Source organism: Tachyglossus aculeatus, chromosome 16 (assembly GCF_015852505.1).
Source record: "Tachyglossus aculeatus isolate mTacAcu1 chromosome 16, mTacAcu1.pri, whole genome shotgun sequence".
In the NCBI taxonomy this organism is placed as follows: Eukaryota; Metazoa; Chordata; class Mammalia; order Monotremata; family Tachyglossidae; genus Tachyglossus; species Tachyglossus aculeatus.
Genome location: NC_052081.1, coordinates 48479354 through 48494411, shown reverse-complemented (window position 1 = coordinate 48494411; position 15058 = coordinate 48479354). Strand labels below are relative to the sequence as shown.

General features: G+C 51.9%; 1 protein-coding gene across 1 annotated transcript; it reads left to right on the top strand.

The window, feature by feature from the left end:
- Window positions 1–1053: 1053 nt before the first annotated feature.
- TENT5B (terminal nucleotidyltransferase 5B) lies at window positions 1054–14681 on the top strand. Its single transcript, XM_038758184.1, has 2 exons — window positions 1054–1356; window positions 13571–14681. Exons 1-2 carry the CDS (start codon window positions 1141–1143, stop codon window positions 14588–14590), a joined length of 1236 nt encoding a protein of 411 aa, XP_038614112.1. The 5' UTR covers window positions 1054–1140; the 3' UTR covers window positions 14591–14681.
- Window positions 14682–15058: the final 377 nt, after the last annotated feature.

Sequence of the window (15058 nt, the reverse complement as noted above, 5' to 3'; positions counted from 1 at the left end):
CCTCCCTCCCTCCCTCTCCTTCCCTCCTCATTCCTCCTCCTCCCCTCTCCTCCTCCCTCCTTCCTCTCTCCTCCTCCCTCGCCCTCCCGCCTTCCTCCCTCCCTCCTCCTCCCTCTCCTTCCTCCCTCCCTCCTCTCCTTCCTCCCTCTCCTTCCCTCCCTCCCTCTCCTTCCCTCCTCATTCCTCCTCCTCCCCTTTCCTCCTCCCTCCTTCCTCTCTCCTCCTCCCTCGCCCTCCCGCCTTCCTCCCTCCCTCCTCCTCCCTCTCCTTCCTCCCTCCCTCCTCCCCCTCCCTCTCCTTCCTCCCTCCCCCCCTCCTTCCTCCCTCCCTCTCCTTCCCTCCCTCCCTCCCTCTCCTTCCCTCCTCATTCCTCCTCCTCCCTCCTCCCTTCTTCTTCCTCCTCCTCCTCCTCTCCCTCCTCCTTCCCCTCCTCCTTCCCCTCCCTCTCCTTATCCTCCCTCCTTCTTCTTCTTCCTCCTCCTCCTCTCTCCTCCCTCCTTCCTTTCTCCTCCTCCCTCCTTCCTCTCTCCTCCTCCCTCTCCCTTCCGCCTTCCTCCCTCCTTCCTCTCCTTCCTCCCTCCTTCTCCCTTTCCCTTCCTCCTCCCTCCCTCACTCCTCCTCCCTCTCCTTCCTCCTCCTCCTCTCCCTCCTCCTTCCCCTCCTCCTTTCCCTCCCTCTCCTTATCCTCCCTCCTTCTTCTTCTTCCATCTCCCCCTCCTCCCCCCCCAAGTGGTCACTGTCCCTTTAAATCCCAACGCTCTCTCTCCCCCCCCCACCCCTCCCACCCGTCCGGCCCAATCCGGTTGCGGGAATCCCACGGCGGCCCCCGCCTCCAACGGCAGCCCCCCTCGCCGGCCCGGGTGACGCACATGCAAATCAAGGGAAGGGCGGGCCCCGCCCGGGCCAATCGGCGCTCTGGGGGCGGGTCCCGGCGAAGAGCGACGGCGCGGCGGACCAATGGGAGGGCGGGGAGGCGGAGGACCAATGGGAGCGCGGCGGGCGGGGGCTATATAAGGCGGCGCCGGGGCGCGGAGCGGGCTGTCCCGGCTGGCGGTGGAGCGGCGCGGTCGGCTGGCCGGCGCTGAGCTGGGGCGGGGTGGAGCCGGGCTCGCCAGCGCCTCCGTGCGGCCGGACGCGGAGATGCCGTCGAAGATGGGGCCCGGGGCCGCGGCTCCCGCCCCGCAGCCCGCCCCGCAGCCCGCCCCGCAGCCCGCCCCGCACGGCCCCCGGGGACGGTTCAGCGGGCTGTGCTGGGCGCAGGTGCAGCGTCTCGATGCCATCCTCAACGAACCCGTGCCCATCCACGGCCGCGGAAACTTCCCCACGCTCACCGTGAGGCCGAGGCACATCGTGCAGGTCAGCCGGGAACGGGCCATCGCAACATTACTACTAGTATAGTCATAGCATCGTTTATAATAATCATAATGGTAGCATCTATCATTTTATTTTGTTCGGATGTCTTGCCGTCCGGCTCCCCCTTCTAGACGGTGAGCCCAATCAATCAATCAATCGTATTTATTGAGCGCTTACTATGTGCAGAGCACTGTACTAAGCGCTTGGGAAGTACAAATTGGCAACACAGCCCACTGGTGGGTAGGGACCGTCTCCATCTGTTGCCAACGTGTACAGCGCTCTGCACACAGTAAGCGCTCAATAAATACGATTGACTGATTAGCGCTTGGTACAGTGCTCTGCACACAGTAAGCGCTCAATAAATACGACTGATTGATGGATTAGCGCTTGGTACAGTGCTCTGCACACAGTAAGTGCTTAATAAATACGATTGATTGGATTAGCGCTTGGTACAGTGCTCTGCACACAGTAAGCGCTCAATAAATACAATGGATTGATTGATTGGCGCTTGGTACAGTGATCTGCACACAGTAAGTGCTCAATAAATACGATTGACTGATTAGCGCTTGGTACAGTGCTCTGCACACAGTAAGTGCTCAATAAATATGATTGATTGATTGAGCGCTTACTATGTGCAAAGCACTGTTCTAAGCGCTGGGGAGGTTACAAGGTGATCAGGTTGTCCCACGGGGGGGCTCACAGTCTTCATCCCCATTTGACAGATGAGGGAACTGAGGCCCAGGGAAGTGAAGTGACTTGCCCAAAGTCACCCAGCTGACAAGTGGCAGAGCCGGGATTTGAACTCATGACCTCTGACTCCAAAGCCCGGGCTCTTTCCACAGAGCCACGCTGCTTCTCCAATAAATACGATTGATTGATTGATTGAGTGCTTACTATGTGCAAAGCACTGTTCTAAGCGCTGGGGAGGTTACAGGGTGATCAGGTTGTCCCACGGGGGGCTCACAGTCTTCATCCCCATTTGACAGATGAGGGAACTGAGGCCCAGGGAAGTGAAGTGACTTGCCCAAAGTCACCCAGCTGACAAGTGGCAGAGCTGCGATTTGAACTCATGACCTCTGACTCCAAAGCCCGGGCTCTTTCCACGGAGCCACGCTGCTTCTCCAATAAATACGATTGAATGAATGAATGAATAATAATAGTTAATAAATTGAATGTTCAATTGAAATATACCTAATAATGATGGCATTTTTAAGCGCTTACTATGTGCAAAGCACTGTTCTAAGTGCTGGGGAGGTTACAAGGTGATCAGGTTGTCCCGCGGAGGGCTCACAGTCTTCATCCCCATTTTACAGGTGAGGTAACTGAGGCCCAGAGAAGTGAAGTGACTTGCCCAGAGTCACCCAGCTGACAATTGGCAGAGCTGGGATTTGAACTCATGACCTTTGACTCCAAAGCCCGGGCTCTTTCCACTGAGCCACGCTGCTTCTCCATATTATATTATAATACAATATTATAATATAATATTATAATATAATGTTATAATATAATATTATAATTAATATATGTATATGTGGTGTGTGGAATGCATACCGTGGAGGAAAAATGGGTGTCCACACCATCCCAGCATAAAGCCCGAAGCAGGCAGCAGTTCTCAACCTTTCCGGTTCAGTTTTTAGCAACCGATGGGAATATTTGAGTTTTAAAGCTAAAGGACACAATTGTGTCTGATGGAGCCCTGACATCAGGGAAATTTGAAGTCTCCATTTTCAGCCCAGATTGAAAATAACCCATCTGGTGAAGTGGTGGTTAAAATTTCTGATTAATCCACAAAACTGAGCAGAGGTTTTGACAGTGTTTTCAGCCTTAGTAACCCATCTAGTGAAGTGGTGGTTACAATTTCTGAGTAAGCCACAAAACAGATCAGAGGTTTTGACGGTGTTTTTAGCCTTAAGCATCAATGATTGTGATATAATATGATAATCTAAATTATTATGTTATAATATTATATATTATAATATATAACACATTATAATATATTATCATATATGGCATAATAATCAGCGTGGCTCAGTGGAAAGAGCCTGGGCTTTGGAGTCGGAGGTCAGGGGTTCAAATCCCGGCTCTGCCACTTGTCAGCTGTGTGACTTTGGGCAAGTCACTTCACTTCTCTGGGCCGCAGTTCCCTCATCTGTAAAATGGGGATTAAGACTGTGAGCCCCCCGGGGAACAACGTGATCACCTTGTAACCTCCCCAGTGCTTAGAAAAGTGCTTTGCACTTAGTAAGCGCTTAAGTGCCATTATTATTATTATTATTATTATCTAATTTATTATAACACAATATCATATATTACAATATATAATACAGAATCTAATTTATTATAATTCAATATTATTTATTATAATTCAATATTATATATTATAATGCATAATATAGTGATATAATTTATTATGATGTAATGTTATATATAATATAATATAATTTATTATATTATAATTTTGTATATTATATATAGCACAATAATATGATTTATTGTAATATGCTGTTATAGTATTATTATATAATATAATAATATTATAATGAGAAGCAGCATGGCTCAGTGGAAAGAGCCCAGGCTTTGGAGTCAGAGGTTATGGGTTCAAATCCCGACCCCACCACGTGTCAGCTGTGTGACTTTGGGCAAGTCACTTCCCTGGGCCTCAGTTCCCTCATCTGGAAAATGGGGATTCATTCATTCAACCGTATTTATTGAGCGCTTTCTGTGTGCAGGGCACTGTACTAAGCGCTTGGGAAGTACAAGTTGGCAATATATAGAGACGGTCCCTACCCAACAGCGGGCTCGCAGTCTAGAAGGGGATTTGAGTTATTTGAGCGCTTACCGTGTGCATTCATTCAGATTTATTGAGTGCTGGGTGCAGAGCACTGTACTAAGCCCTTGGACACGTACAGCCGAATTATAATCAATCTATGGTCTTTCATTCATTCATTCATTCCATCGGATTTATGGAGCGCTTACTGTGTGCAGAGCATTGTACTAAGCACTTGGCGTGGCTCAATGGAAAGAACACGGGCTTTGGAGCCAGAGGTGGTGGGTTCAAATCCCAGCTCCGCCACTTGTCAGCTGTGTGACCTTGGGCAAGTCACTTAACGTCTCTGGGCCTCAGTTACCTCCCCTGGAAAATGGGGATGAAGACTGTGAGCCCCCTTGGGACAACCTGATCACCTTGTAACCTCCCCAACGCTTAGAACAGTGCTTTTAATAAATGTGAAGACTGGGAGCCCCCTGTGGGACAATCTGATCACCTTATAACCTCCCCAGCGCTTAGAACAGTGCTTTGCACATAGGAAGTGCTTAATAAATGCCATTATTATTATTATTATTATTATTAAAGCCCTACTGAGAGCTCACCTCCTCCAGGAGGCCTTCCCACACTGAGCCCCCTCCTTCCTCTCCCCCCCACCCCACCTTACCTCCTTCCCCTCCCCCCAGCACCTGGATAGTCATTCATTTATTCAATCATACTTATTGAGCGCTTACTGTGTGCAGAGCACTGGACTAAGCGCTTGGGAAGTACAAGTTGGCAACATTCATTCATTCGTTCATTCACTCATTCAATCGTATTTATTGAGCACTTACTGTGTTCAGAGCACTAGACTAAGCGCCTGAAGTACAAGTTGGCAACACTCATTCATTCATTCAATCGTATTTATTGAGCGCTTACTGTGTGCAGAGCACCGGACTAAGCGCTTGGGAAGTATGAGTTGGCAACATCTAGAGACGGTCCCTACCCAACAGCGGGCTCACAGTCTAGAAGGGGGAGACAGACAACAAAACAAAACATATTAACAAAATAAAATCAATAGAATAAATATGTACAAATAAAATAGAGTAATAAATCTGTACAAACATATATACATATATACAGGTGCTGTGGGGAGGGCAAGGAGGTAAGGCGGGGGGGATGGGGAGGGACATATATGTCCCTATGTGTATATATATGTATGTATATGTTGCCAACATGGACTTCCCAAGCGCTTAGTACAATGCTGTGCACACAGTAAGCGCTTAATAAATATGATGAAATGAATGAATGAATAATAATGGTATTTATTAATTGCTTACTATGTGCAAAGCACTGTTCCAAGCACTGGGGAGGTTTCAGTAATGATGATGGCATTTATTAAGCGCTTACTATGTGCAAAGCACAGTTTCAAGCACTGGGGAGGTCCAACTTGTACTTCCCAAGCGCTTAGTACAGTGCTCTGCATGCAGTAAGTGATCAATAAATATGATTGAATGAATGAATAATAATAATAATGATAGCATTTATTAAGCGCTTACTATGTGCAAAGCCCCATTCCAAGCGCCGGGGAGGTTTCAACAATAATAATAATAATAATAATAATAATAATGATGATGGTATTTACTAAGCACTTACTATGTGCAAAGCACCGTTCCAAGTGCTGGGGACGTTACAATAATAATAATGATGATGATGGCATTTATTAAGCGCTTACTATGTGCAAAGCACTGTTCTAAGTGCTAGGGAGGTTACAAGGTGATCAGTTTGTCCCACAGGGGGCTCACAGTCTTCACCCCCATTTTCCAGATGAGGGAACTGAGGCCCAGAGAAGTGAAGTGACTTGCCCAAAGTCACCCAGCTGACAAGGGGCGGAGCCAGGATTTGAACCCATGACCTCCGACTCCAAAGCCCGGGCTCTTTCCACTGAGCCACGCTGCTTCTCTAGATACATACATAAATACGTATATAGATGTTTGTACGTATTTATTACTCTATTTTATTTGTACATATTTATTCTATTTATTTTGTTAATATGTTTTGTTTTGTCCGTCTCCTCCTTCTAGACTGTGAGCCCGCTGTTGGGTAGGGACCTTCTCTAGATGTTGCCAACTTGTACTTCCCAAGCGCTTAGTACAGTGCTCTGCACACAGTAAGCGCTCAAATACGATTGAATGAATGAACCCCAGCGTGCAGCGCAGGGCTCGGCACTTCGGAAGCTCATAATAATAATAATAATAATAATAATAATAATAATAATAGCATTTATTAAGCGCTTACTAAGTGCAAAGCACCGTTCCAAGTGCTGGGGAGGTTACAATAATAATAATAATAATAATGGCATTTATTTTATTTTGTTTATGTTTTGTTTTGTCTGTCTCCCCCTTCTAAACTGTGAGCCCGCTGTTGGGTAGGGACCGTCTCTATATGTTGCCAACTTGTACTTCCCAAGCGCTTAGTCCAGTGCTCTGCACACAGTAAGCGCTCAATAAATATGATTGAATGAATGAATTAAGCGCTTACTATGTGCAGAGCACTGTTCTAAGCGCTGGGGAGGTTACGGAGAAGCAGCATGGCTCGGTGGAAAGAGCCCGGGCTTTGGAGTCAGAGGCCAGGGGTTCAAATCCCGGCTCCACCAGTTGTCAGCTGTGTGACTTTGGGCAAGTCACTTCACTTCTCTGGGCCTCAGTGACCTCATCTGTAAATTGGGGATTAAGACTGTGAGCCCCACATGGGACAACCTAATTACCTTGTAACCTCCCCAGCGCTTAGAACAGTGCTGTGCACATAGTAAGCGCTTAATAAATGCCATTATTATTATTATAATTAAGCGCTTACTATGTGCACGGCACTGTCACCTTGTAACCTCCCCAGCGCTTAGAACACTGCTGTGAACATAGTAAGCACTTAATAAATGCCATTATTATCATTATTATTATTAAGCGCTTACCATGTGCACAGCACTGTCACCTTGTAACCTCCCCAGCGCTTAGAACAGTGCTGTGCACATAGTAAGTGCTTAATAAATGCCATTATTATTATTATTAAGCGCTTACTATGTGCACAGCACTGTCATCTTGTAACCTCCCCAGCGCTTAGAACAGTGCTGTACACATAGTATGCACTTAATAAATGCCATTATTATTATTATTATTATTAAGTGCTTACTATGTGCACAGCACTGTTCTAAGCGCTGGGGAGGTTACAAGGTGATCAGGTTGTCCCACGGCGGGGGCTCACAGTCTTCATCCCCATTTGACAGACTTGTACATATTTATTCTATTTATTTTATTTTGTTTAATATGTCTTGTTGCCCGTCTCCCCCTTCTAGACTGTGAGCCCGCTGTCGGTTAGGGACCGTCTCTGTATGTTGCCAACTTGGACTTCCCAAGCGCTTAGTACAGTGCTCTGCACGCAGCAAGCGCTCAATAAATACATTTGTATGAATGAATGACAGATGAGGTCACTGAGGCCCAGAGAAGTGACTTGCCCCAAGTCACCCAGCTGACGAGTGACGGAGCCGGGATTTGAACCCACCACCTCCTAACTCCCAAGCCCGGGCTCTTTCCACCGAGTCACGCTGCTTCTCATTTTATTCATTCAATCGCATTTGTTGAGCCCAGCGCTTAGAACAGGGCTTTGCACATAGTAAGCGCTTAATAAATGCCATCATTATTATTATTATTGAGCGCTTCCTCTGTGCAGAGCACTGTCCTAAGCGCTTGGGACCGTACAAATGGGCCGCAGATAGAGACAGTCCCCGCCCACCATTATCTTGTGTCTACACCGTGCTTGACACATAGGAAGCGCTTCCCAAATACCAAAATTCATTAAATTAATGAATGCCCGCACCCCGGAATAAATGATTCATTCGTTTATTCAGTATTTATTGAGCGCCGGAGGCCGGGGATTCGTTTATTCATTCAGTATTTATTGAGCGCAGGAGGCTGGGGATTCGTTTATTCATTCAGCATTTATTGAGCGCTTCCTTTGTGCAGAGCACTGTACTATCCCCTTCCTCTCCCGACAACATTTGTATCTATTTCTATGTATTTATTACCGTGAGCCCATTGTTGGGAAGGGACCGTCTCTATATGTTGCCAATTTGTACTCCCCAAGCGCTTAGTACAGTGCTCTGCACACAATAAGCGCTCAATAAATACGATTGAATGAATGAATTACTCTATTTTATTAATGGTGATGGGTTTATAGCTATAATTCTAGTTATTCTGATGGCATTGACGCCTGTCTACTTGTCTTGTTGTCTGTCTAGCCCCCTTCTAGACTGTGAGCCCGTTGTGGGGTAGGGATTATCCCTCTACCCAAGCGCTTAGTACAGTGCTCTGCACACGGTAAGCGCTCAATAAATACCACTGAATGATTAACCACTAAGAGCTTGGGAAGCTGGCAGCTAGGCCGAGGTCGGAAGGGGGCTGGACGGAGGGAGACTTGATGTTATTTTTTTTCCCCTCCCGACCTCCCATTCATTTATTTAATCATATTTATTGAGCGCCTGTTGTGTGCAGAGCACTGTACTAAGCGCTTGGGAAGTACAAATCGGCATAGAGATGGTCCCTACCCCACAATGGGCTCATAGTCTAGAAGGGGGAGACAGACAACAACACAAATAGACAGGTGTCAATACCGTCAGAAAAACTAGAATTATAGCTATGTACACAGTAATAAAATAGAGTGATAAATATGTACAAGCGCTTAGTACAGTGCTCTGCACACAGTAAGTGCTCAATAAATACCATCTGAATAATTAGAATTACAGCTATTTACACAGTACTATAATAGTGATAAATATGTACAAGTGCTTAGTACAGTGCTCTGCACACTGTAAGTGCTCAATAAATACCATTCAGATAACTGGAATTATAGCTATGTACACAGTAATAAAATAGAGTAATAAATATTTACAAGCGCCGAGTACAGTGCTCTGCACACAGTAAGTGCTCAATAAATACCGTCTGAATAACTAGAATTATAGCTATGTACACAGTAATATAATAGTGATAAATCATCATCATCATCATCAATCGTATTTATTGAGCGCTTACTGTGTGCAGAGCACTGTACTAAGCGCTTGGGAAGTACAAATTGGCAACATATAGAGACAGTCCCTACCCAGCAGTCGGCTCACAGTCTAAAAATATGTACAAGCGCTTAGTACAGTGCTCTGCACACAGTAAGTGCTCAATAAATACCATCTGAATAACTAGAATTATAGCTATGTACACAGTAATAAAATAGAGTGATAAATAGGTACAAGCGCTTAGTACAGTGCTCTGTACACAGGAAGTGCTCCATAAATACCGTCTGAATAACTAGAATTATAGCTATATGTACACAGTAATAAGAGTGATAAATATGTACAAGCACTTAGTACAGTGCTCTGCACACAGTAAGTGCTCAATAAATACCGTCTGAATAACTAGAATTATAGCTATGTACACAGTAATGTAATAGTGATAAATATGTACAAGCGCTTAGTACAGTGCTCTGCACACAGTAAGTGCTCAATAAATACCATTTGAATAACTAGAATTATAGCTATGTACACAGTAATAAAATAGTGATAAATATGTACAAGCGCTTAGTACAGTGCTGTGCACACAGGAGGTGCTCAATAAATACTGTCTGAACAACTAGAATTATAGCTATGTACACAGTAATATAATAGTGATAAATATGTACAAGTGCTTAGTACAGTGCTCTGCCCACAGTAAGTGCTCCATAAATACCGTCTGAATAACTAGAATTATAGCTATGTACACAGTAATAAAATAGTGATAAATATGTACAAGCGCTTAGTACAGTGCTCTACACACAGTAAGTGCTCAATAAATACGACAATGAATGTACAAATAAAATAGAGTAATAAATATGTATAAATAGACACAAGTGCTGTGGGGAGGGGAAGGGGGTAGGGCGGAGGGGGAGGTTGGGGCGGGTCTCATTCATTCCTTCAGTCGTACTTACTGAGCGCTTCCTGTGTGCAGAGCGCTGGGCTAAGCGCTTAGCACTGTAGTAAGGTCTCCGTGCGGAGGGGCCGCCGGCGGAGCTGCCCGGGGGGCAGGGGAGAAATGCAGCTGGCCCGGGCCCAGCTGGGCGCTCCTCCGCCTGCTCATTCCTTCATTTATTCATTCAGTCCTATTTATTGAGCGCCTACTGTGTGCAGAGCACTGGACTAAGCACAAACGGGCAACAGAGAGAGACCGACAAGGGGCGCGCAGTCTAGAAGGGGGAGACAGACAACCGGAAGGATGGGAGGGCCCGGGAAAGGAGGCTGCGGAGGGGGGAGCTCTGCCCCCTGGCACTGCCCACTTCCCCACCTCATCATCATCATCATCATCATCAATCGTATTTATTGAGCGCTTACTGTGTGCAGAGCACTGTACTAAGCGCTTGGGAATATAGAGACAGTCCCTACCCAACAGTGGGCTCACAGTCTGCAAGGGGACCCACCTGGCTCCGGATCCGCCGGTTGTGACCTTTCTCCTCCCCATCCTGGCTGTAGACCATGGCCTGTTGTGCCCGCCCGCCTGCCTTTCCCTTTTTTCCCCCCCCCCGGCCCTGTCAGTCAATCAATCAATCGTATTTATTGAGCGCTTACTGTGTGCAGAGCACTGTACTAAGCGCTTGGGAATATAGAGACAGTCCCTACCCAACAGTGGGCTCACAGTCTACAAGGGGACCCACCTGGCTCAGGATCCGCCGGTTGTGACCTTTCTCCTCCCCAGCCTGGCTGTAGACCATGGCCTGTTGTGCCCGCCTGCCTGCCTCTCCCTTTTTTCCCCCCCCCCCGGCCCTGTCAATAACTCAATCAATCGTATTTATTGAGCGCTTACTGTGTGCAGAGCACTGTACTAAGCGCTTGGGAATATAGAGACAGTCCCTACCCAACAGTGGGCTCACAGTCTACAAGGGGACCCACCTGGCTCCGGATCCGCCGGTTGTGACCTTTCTCCTCCCCAGCCTGGCTGTAGACCATGGCCTGTTGTGCCCGCCCGCCTGCCTCTCCCTTTTTTTTCCCCCCCTGGCCCTGTCAATCAATCAATCAATCGTATTTATTGAGCGCTTACTGTGTGCAGAGCACTGTACTAAGCGCTTGGGAAGTACAAGTTGGCCCTGTCGCTCCTGACCACCCCCACCCCCTCGCCCACCTGGCCCCGGAGCTGCTGGCAGGCCTATGTCTTGGCCCCTTCACCCCTTCTCCCACCCATCCCCAGGCCCGGGGCTGCCAGTCCAGCCTATCATTCATTCAGTCGTATTTATTGAGCGCTTACTGTGTGCAGAGCACTGGACTAAGCGCTTGGGAAGTCCAAGTTGGCAACATATAGGGACGGTCCCTACCCAACAGCGGGCTCACAGTCTAGAAGGGGGAGACAGAGAACAAAACCAAACATATTAACAGAATAAAATATGTGCCCGCTCCTCTGTCCACCCCCCAGGCCCGGGGCTACCAGTCGGGCCCTGTCCCCTCTCCCCACCTCCTCTGTCCCCTCCAGCCCCCCGTTGCCATGGGGCTGCCAGTCCGGCCCTGTCCCGTGCCCCCCATCCTCTGTCCACCCCCCGAGGCCCGGGGCTGCCCATCCTCCTCTTCTGTCCCCTCTGCCCATCGCCCCCGCCCCAGGCCTGAGGTTGCCAGGCCTGCCCCTCGCCCTCCCCACTCCTGTCCGGCCTCTAACCGAGGGGACACAAGGGGCAGGGTCTCCGTGCCCCCGGGGTGGTCGGGGGGACCGAGGCCTCCCGGCCCCTAAGCCAATTTCTCGGATGTGGAGAGGGGCAGGGTGCCTCCCCAAGTTTAACCAGAGCCCTGCCCCCACCGAGCTAAGGGACTCCGGGCCCAGCGGGCAGGGCGCTGGCACCGGGCTGCCCGGCGGGCACCGCGCCCCCAATTCTTCCCCACTGACTCACAAGGCTGAAGTCACCCGCTCCCCTTCTAATTAAACAGCCGCCACCGTCACCCTCCCCTCACCCCAGGAAAACCAGTTCCGTCCCCCTGGCAGGGGGGAGATGCCTGGGGATAGAAGATGTCCGGCTGCCAGGTGGGGCGGGGGCCGCAAGGCCCTGCTGAGAGCTCACCTCCTCCAGGAGGCCTTCCCAGACTGAGCCCCTTCCTTCCTCTCCCCCTCATCCCCCTCTCCATCCCCCCATCTTACCTCCCTCCCTTCCCCACAGCACCTGTATATATGTATATATGTTTGTACATATTTTTTTACTCTATTTAATTTATTTGTACATATCTATTCTATTTATTTTATTTTGTTAGTATGGTCTCTGTCTCCCCCTTTTAGACTGTGAGCCCACTGTTGGGTAGGGACTGTCTCTATATGTTACCAATTTGTACTTCCCAAGCGCTTAGTACAGTGCTCTGCACATAGTAAGTGCTCAATAAATACGATTGATGATGATGACTGGGGCGCTCGCCCCACTCCCACCTCCGGACCTGAGGCCGGCCGGCCCGCCGTCAGTGATGGGGGTGGGGGTTCGAGGTCCTGCTGGCTCCAAGGGGCTTCTTGAGCTTATCCCCCCCGGGCCGGGGGCCACCAGTCCCACACCAGACACTTCTGGGCTCTTGGTGAGGAACTGTAGATTCCTCTAGTGCCCGCTGAGGCCCAAGAGAGGGCAGATCTGCCAGGCCCCGGGGGTGGGCGTGGGGTGGGGGGCCCCCCCTCCTGAACTCCCCCTGACCCAGCGGGCCTCCTGACAGACGTCACCCACGGGGAGGCCTTGGCTCAGAGCTCAGGGTGCCCACAGGGCTGAGCAGTGCCAGGGCCGGGTGCCAGCCTAAAGGTCAGCCCCGGGCTTTCCCGAGTTGGGCTCCGGCCTCCGGGGAGGGGCCGTCCGGGAGCCAGGTTGGGGAAGGGGGTCCTGAGGACGGGCCGGGGTGAGTCCCCCCCGCCCCGCCATCACAGGGGCAGGCGTTCAAAGCCAGAGGCCGTGACGGAGGGGAGGTGGGGGAGCTCGGGGTACGTTCATTCAGTCATATTTATTAAGCACTTACGGTGTGCAAAGCCCCGCATTGAGCTCTTGGGAGGGTACGATAGACGCGTTCCCTGTCCACAACAAGCTTCCAGTCTAGAGGCTTGTCCTCCATCGAAGCAGGTGGGCTCCAGGCTGGGTGGCTCAGGGGGAGGTGGGCATCGGCCCCAGCCTTCTGGAGGTCAAAACCCCGGCGGCTCGTCGCGCCGCACGCCAGGTCATGTTGCCAGGAGGGGGTAACGTGCCATCGCTGACACGCCCGCATCTTTGAACCCTTCCCCCTACGACAGGCCTTGGCGGGGGGGGCGGGGGGCACCATCTTGGGCACAGCTGACGGCTTCCAAAGGAGCCCGGGTGCCAGGCTCGTCCCGGGACCGGGTTGAAGCGTCCGTCTCCCGCCCCTCCCTCCCTCCCTCCCTCCCTCCCTCCGGCCTCTGAGCCTCCGTCGGGCCTGTCTCCGTCCAGGTGGTCCGGAGCCGCCTGGAGAAGCAGGGGGTCCCCGTCCACAACGTGCGCCTGAACGGGTCGGCCGCCAGCCACGTCCTCCACCAGGACAGCGGCCTGGGCTACAAGGACCTGGACCTGATCTTCGCCGTGGACCTCCCCGGCGAGGAGACGTTCCAGCTGGTCCGCGACGTGGTGCTGGACTGCCTGCTGGACTTCCTGCCGGCCGGGGTCAGCAAGGAGAAGATCACGCCGCTGACCCTGAAGGAGGCCTACGTGCAGAAGCTGGTGAAGGTGTGCGCCGACGGGGACCGCTGGAGCCTCATCTCGCTGTCCAACAACCGCGGCAAGAACGTGGAGCTGAAGTTCGTGGACACGCTGCGCCGCCAGTTCGAGTTCAGCGTCGACTCGTTCCAGATCGTGCTGGACTCCCTGCTGCTGTTCGCCGAGTGCTCGGACGCGCCCATGAGCGAGGCCTTCCACCCCAGCGTGACCGGCGAGAGCATGTACGGCGACTTCGGCGAGGCCCTGGGCCACCTGCGCCGCCGGCTGATCGCCACCCACCACCCCGAGGAGATCCGGGGCGGGGGGCTGCTCAAGTACTGCAACCTGCTGGCCCGGGGCTTCCGGCCGGCCCCGGGCACGGACGCCAAGGCCCTGCAGCGCTACATGTGCTCCCGCTTCTTCATCGACTTCTCGGAGCTGGCGGAGCAGCAGCGCAAGCTGGAGTGCTACCTGCAGGACCACTTCGCCGGCCTGGAGGACAGGCGCTACCACTGCCTGCTCACCCTCTACCGCGTGGTCAACGAGAGCACGGTCTGCCTCATGGGCCACGAGCGACGCCAGACCCTCAACCTCATCGCCGCCCTGGCCCTGCGCGTCCTGGCCGAGCAGCGCCTGCTGCCCACCGTGGCCAACGTGGCCTGCTTCTACCGGCCGGCCCCCTTCGCCGGCGAGCTCGGCGGCAGCTACTACGTGGCCCAGGTGCAGCCGCTCCTGCCCTGCAGCCGCGCCTACCCCACGTGGCTGCCTTGTAACTGAGGGGGCGGCGGGCGCGGGGGGCCTGGCCGCCTGCCGGGGTCTGGGCCTCCCCGTCCGTGCCCGTCGACACCACTGTGCTGTAGTCTGTTTACCGAGGGGTCCGGGGGGGCGGGGGGGGGGTAGGGAAACCGGGGTGTGGGGCGACCAAGCCGGTCGGGGAGGGGGGACCCCCTCTCCCCGCCGACTCGGTCGCGGGCGCCGGGCCGGCCCTCGTGGTCTGGGCTGGCATCAGGTCACCGCAGAGCACAAGCCCGGGTGAGCCGCACACCCCTCCGCCCGGCCGGGCCCCGCGGACACAGAAGAACGGAGAGCCACGGCCGGGCCGGGCGGCCTCCCCGGCGGGGGCGGCCCCCCGGGCCCCCCTCACGCTAGGTCGGGGAAGGGCCGGGACTGGGGAGCAGAGACTTCGTTTCGGACTCGTGGCGGCGGAGACGGCTGCCGCTTAAAAAAATAGAAAATGTAAAAGAA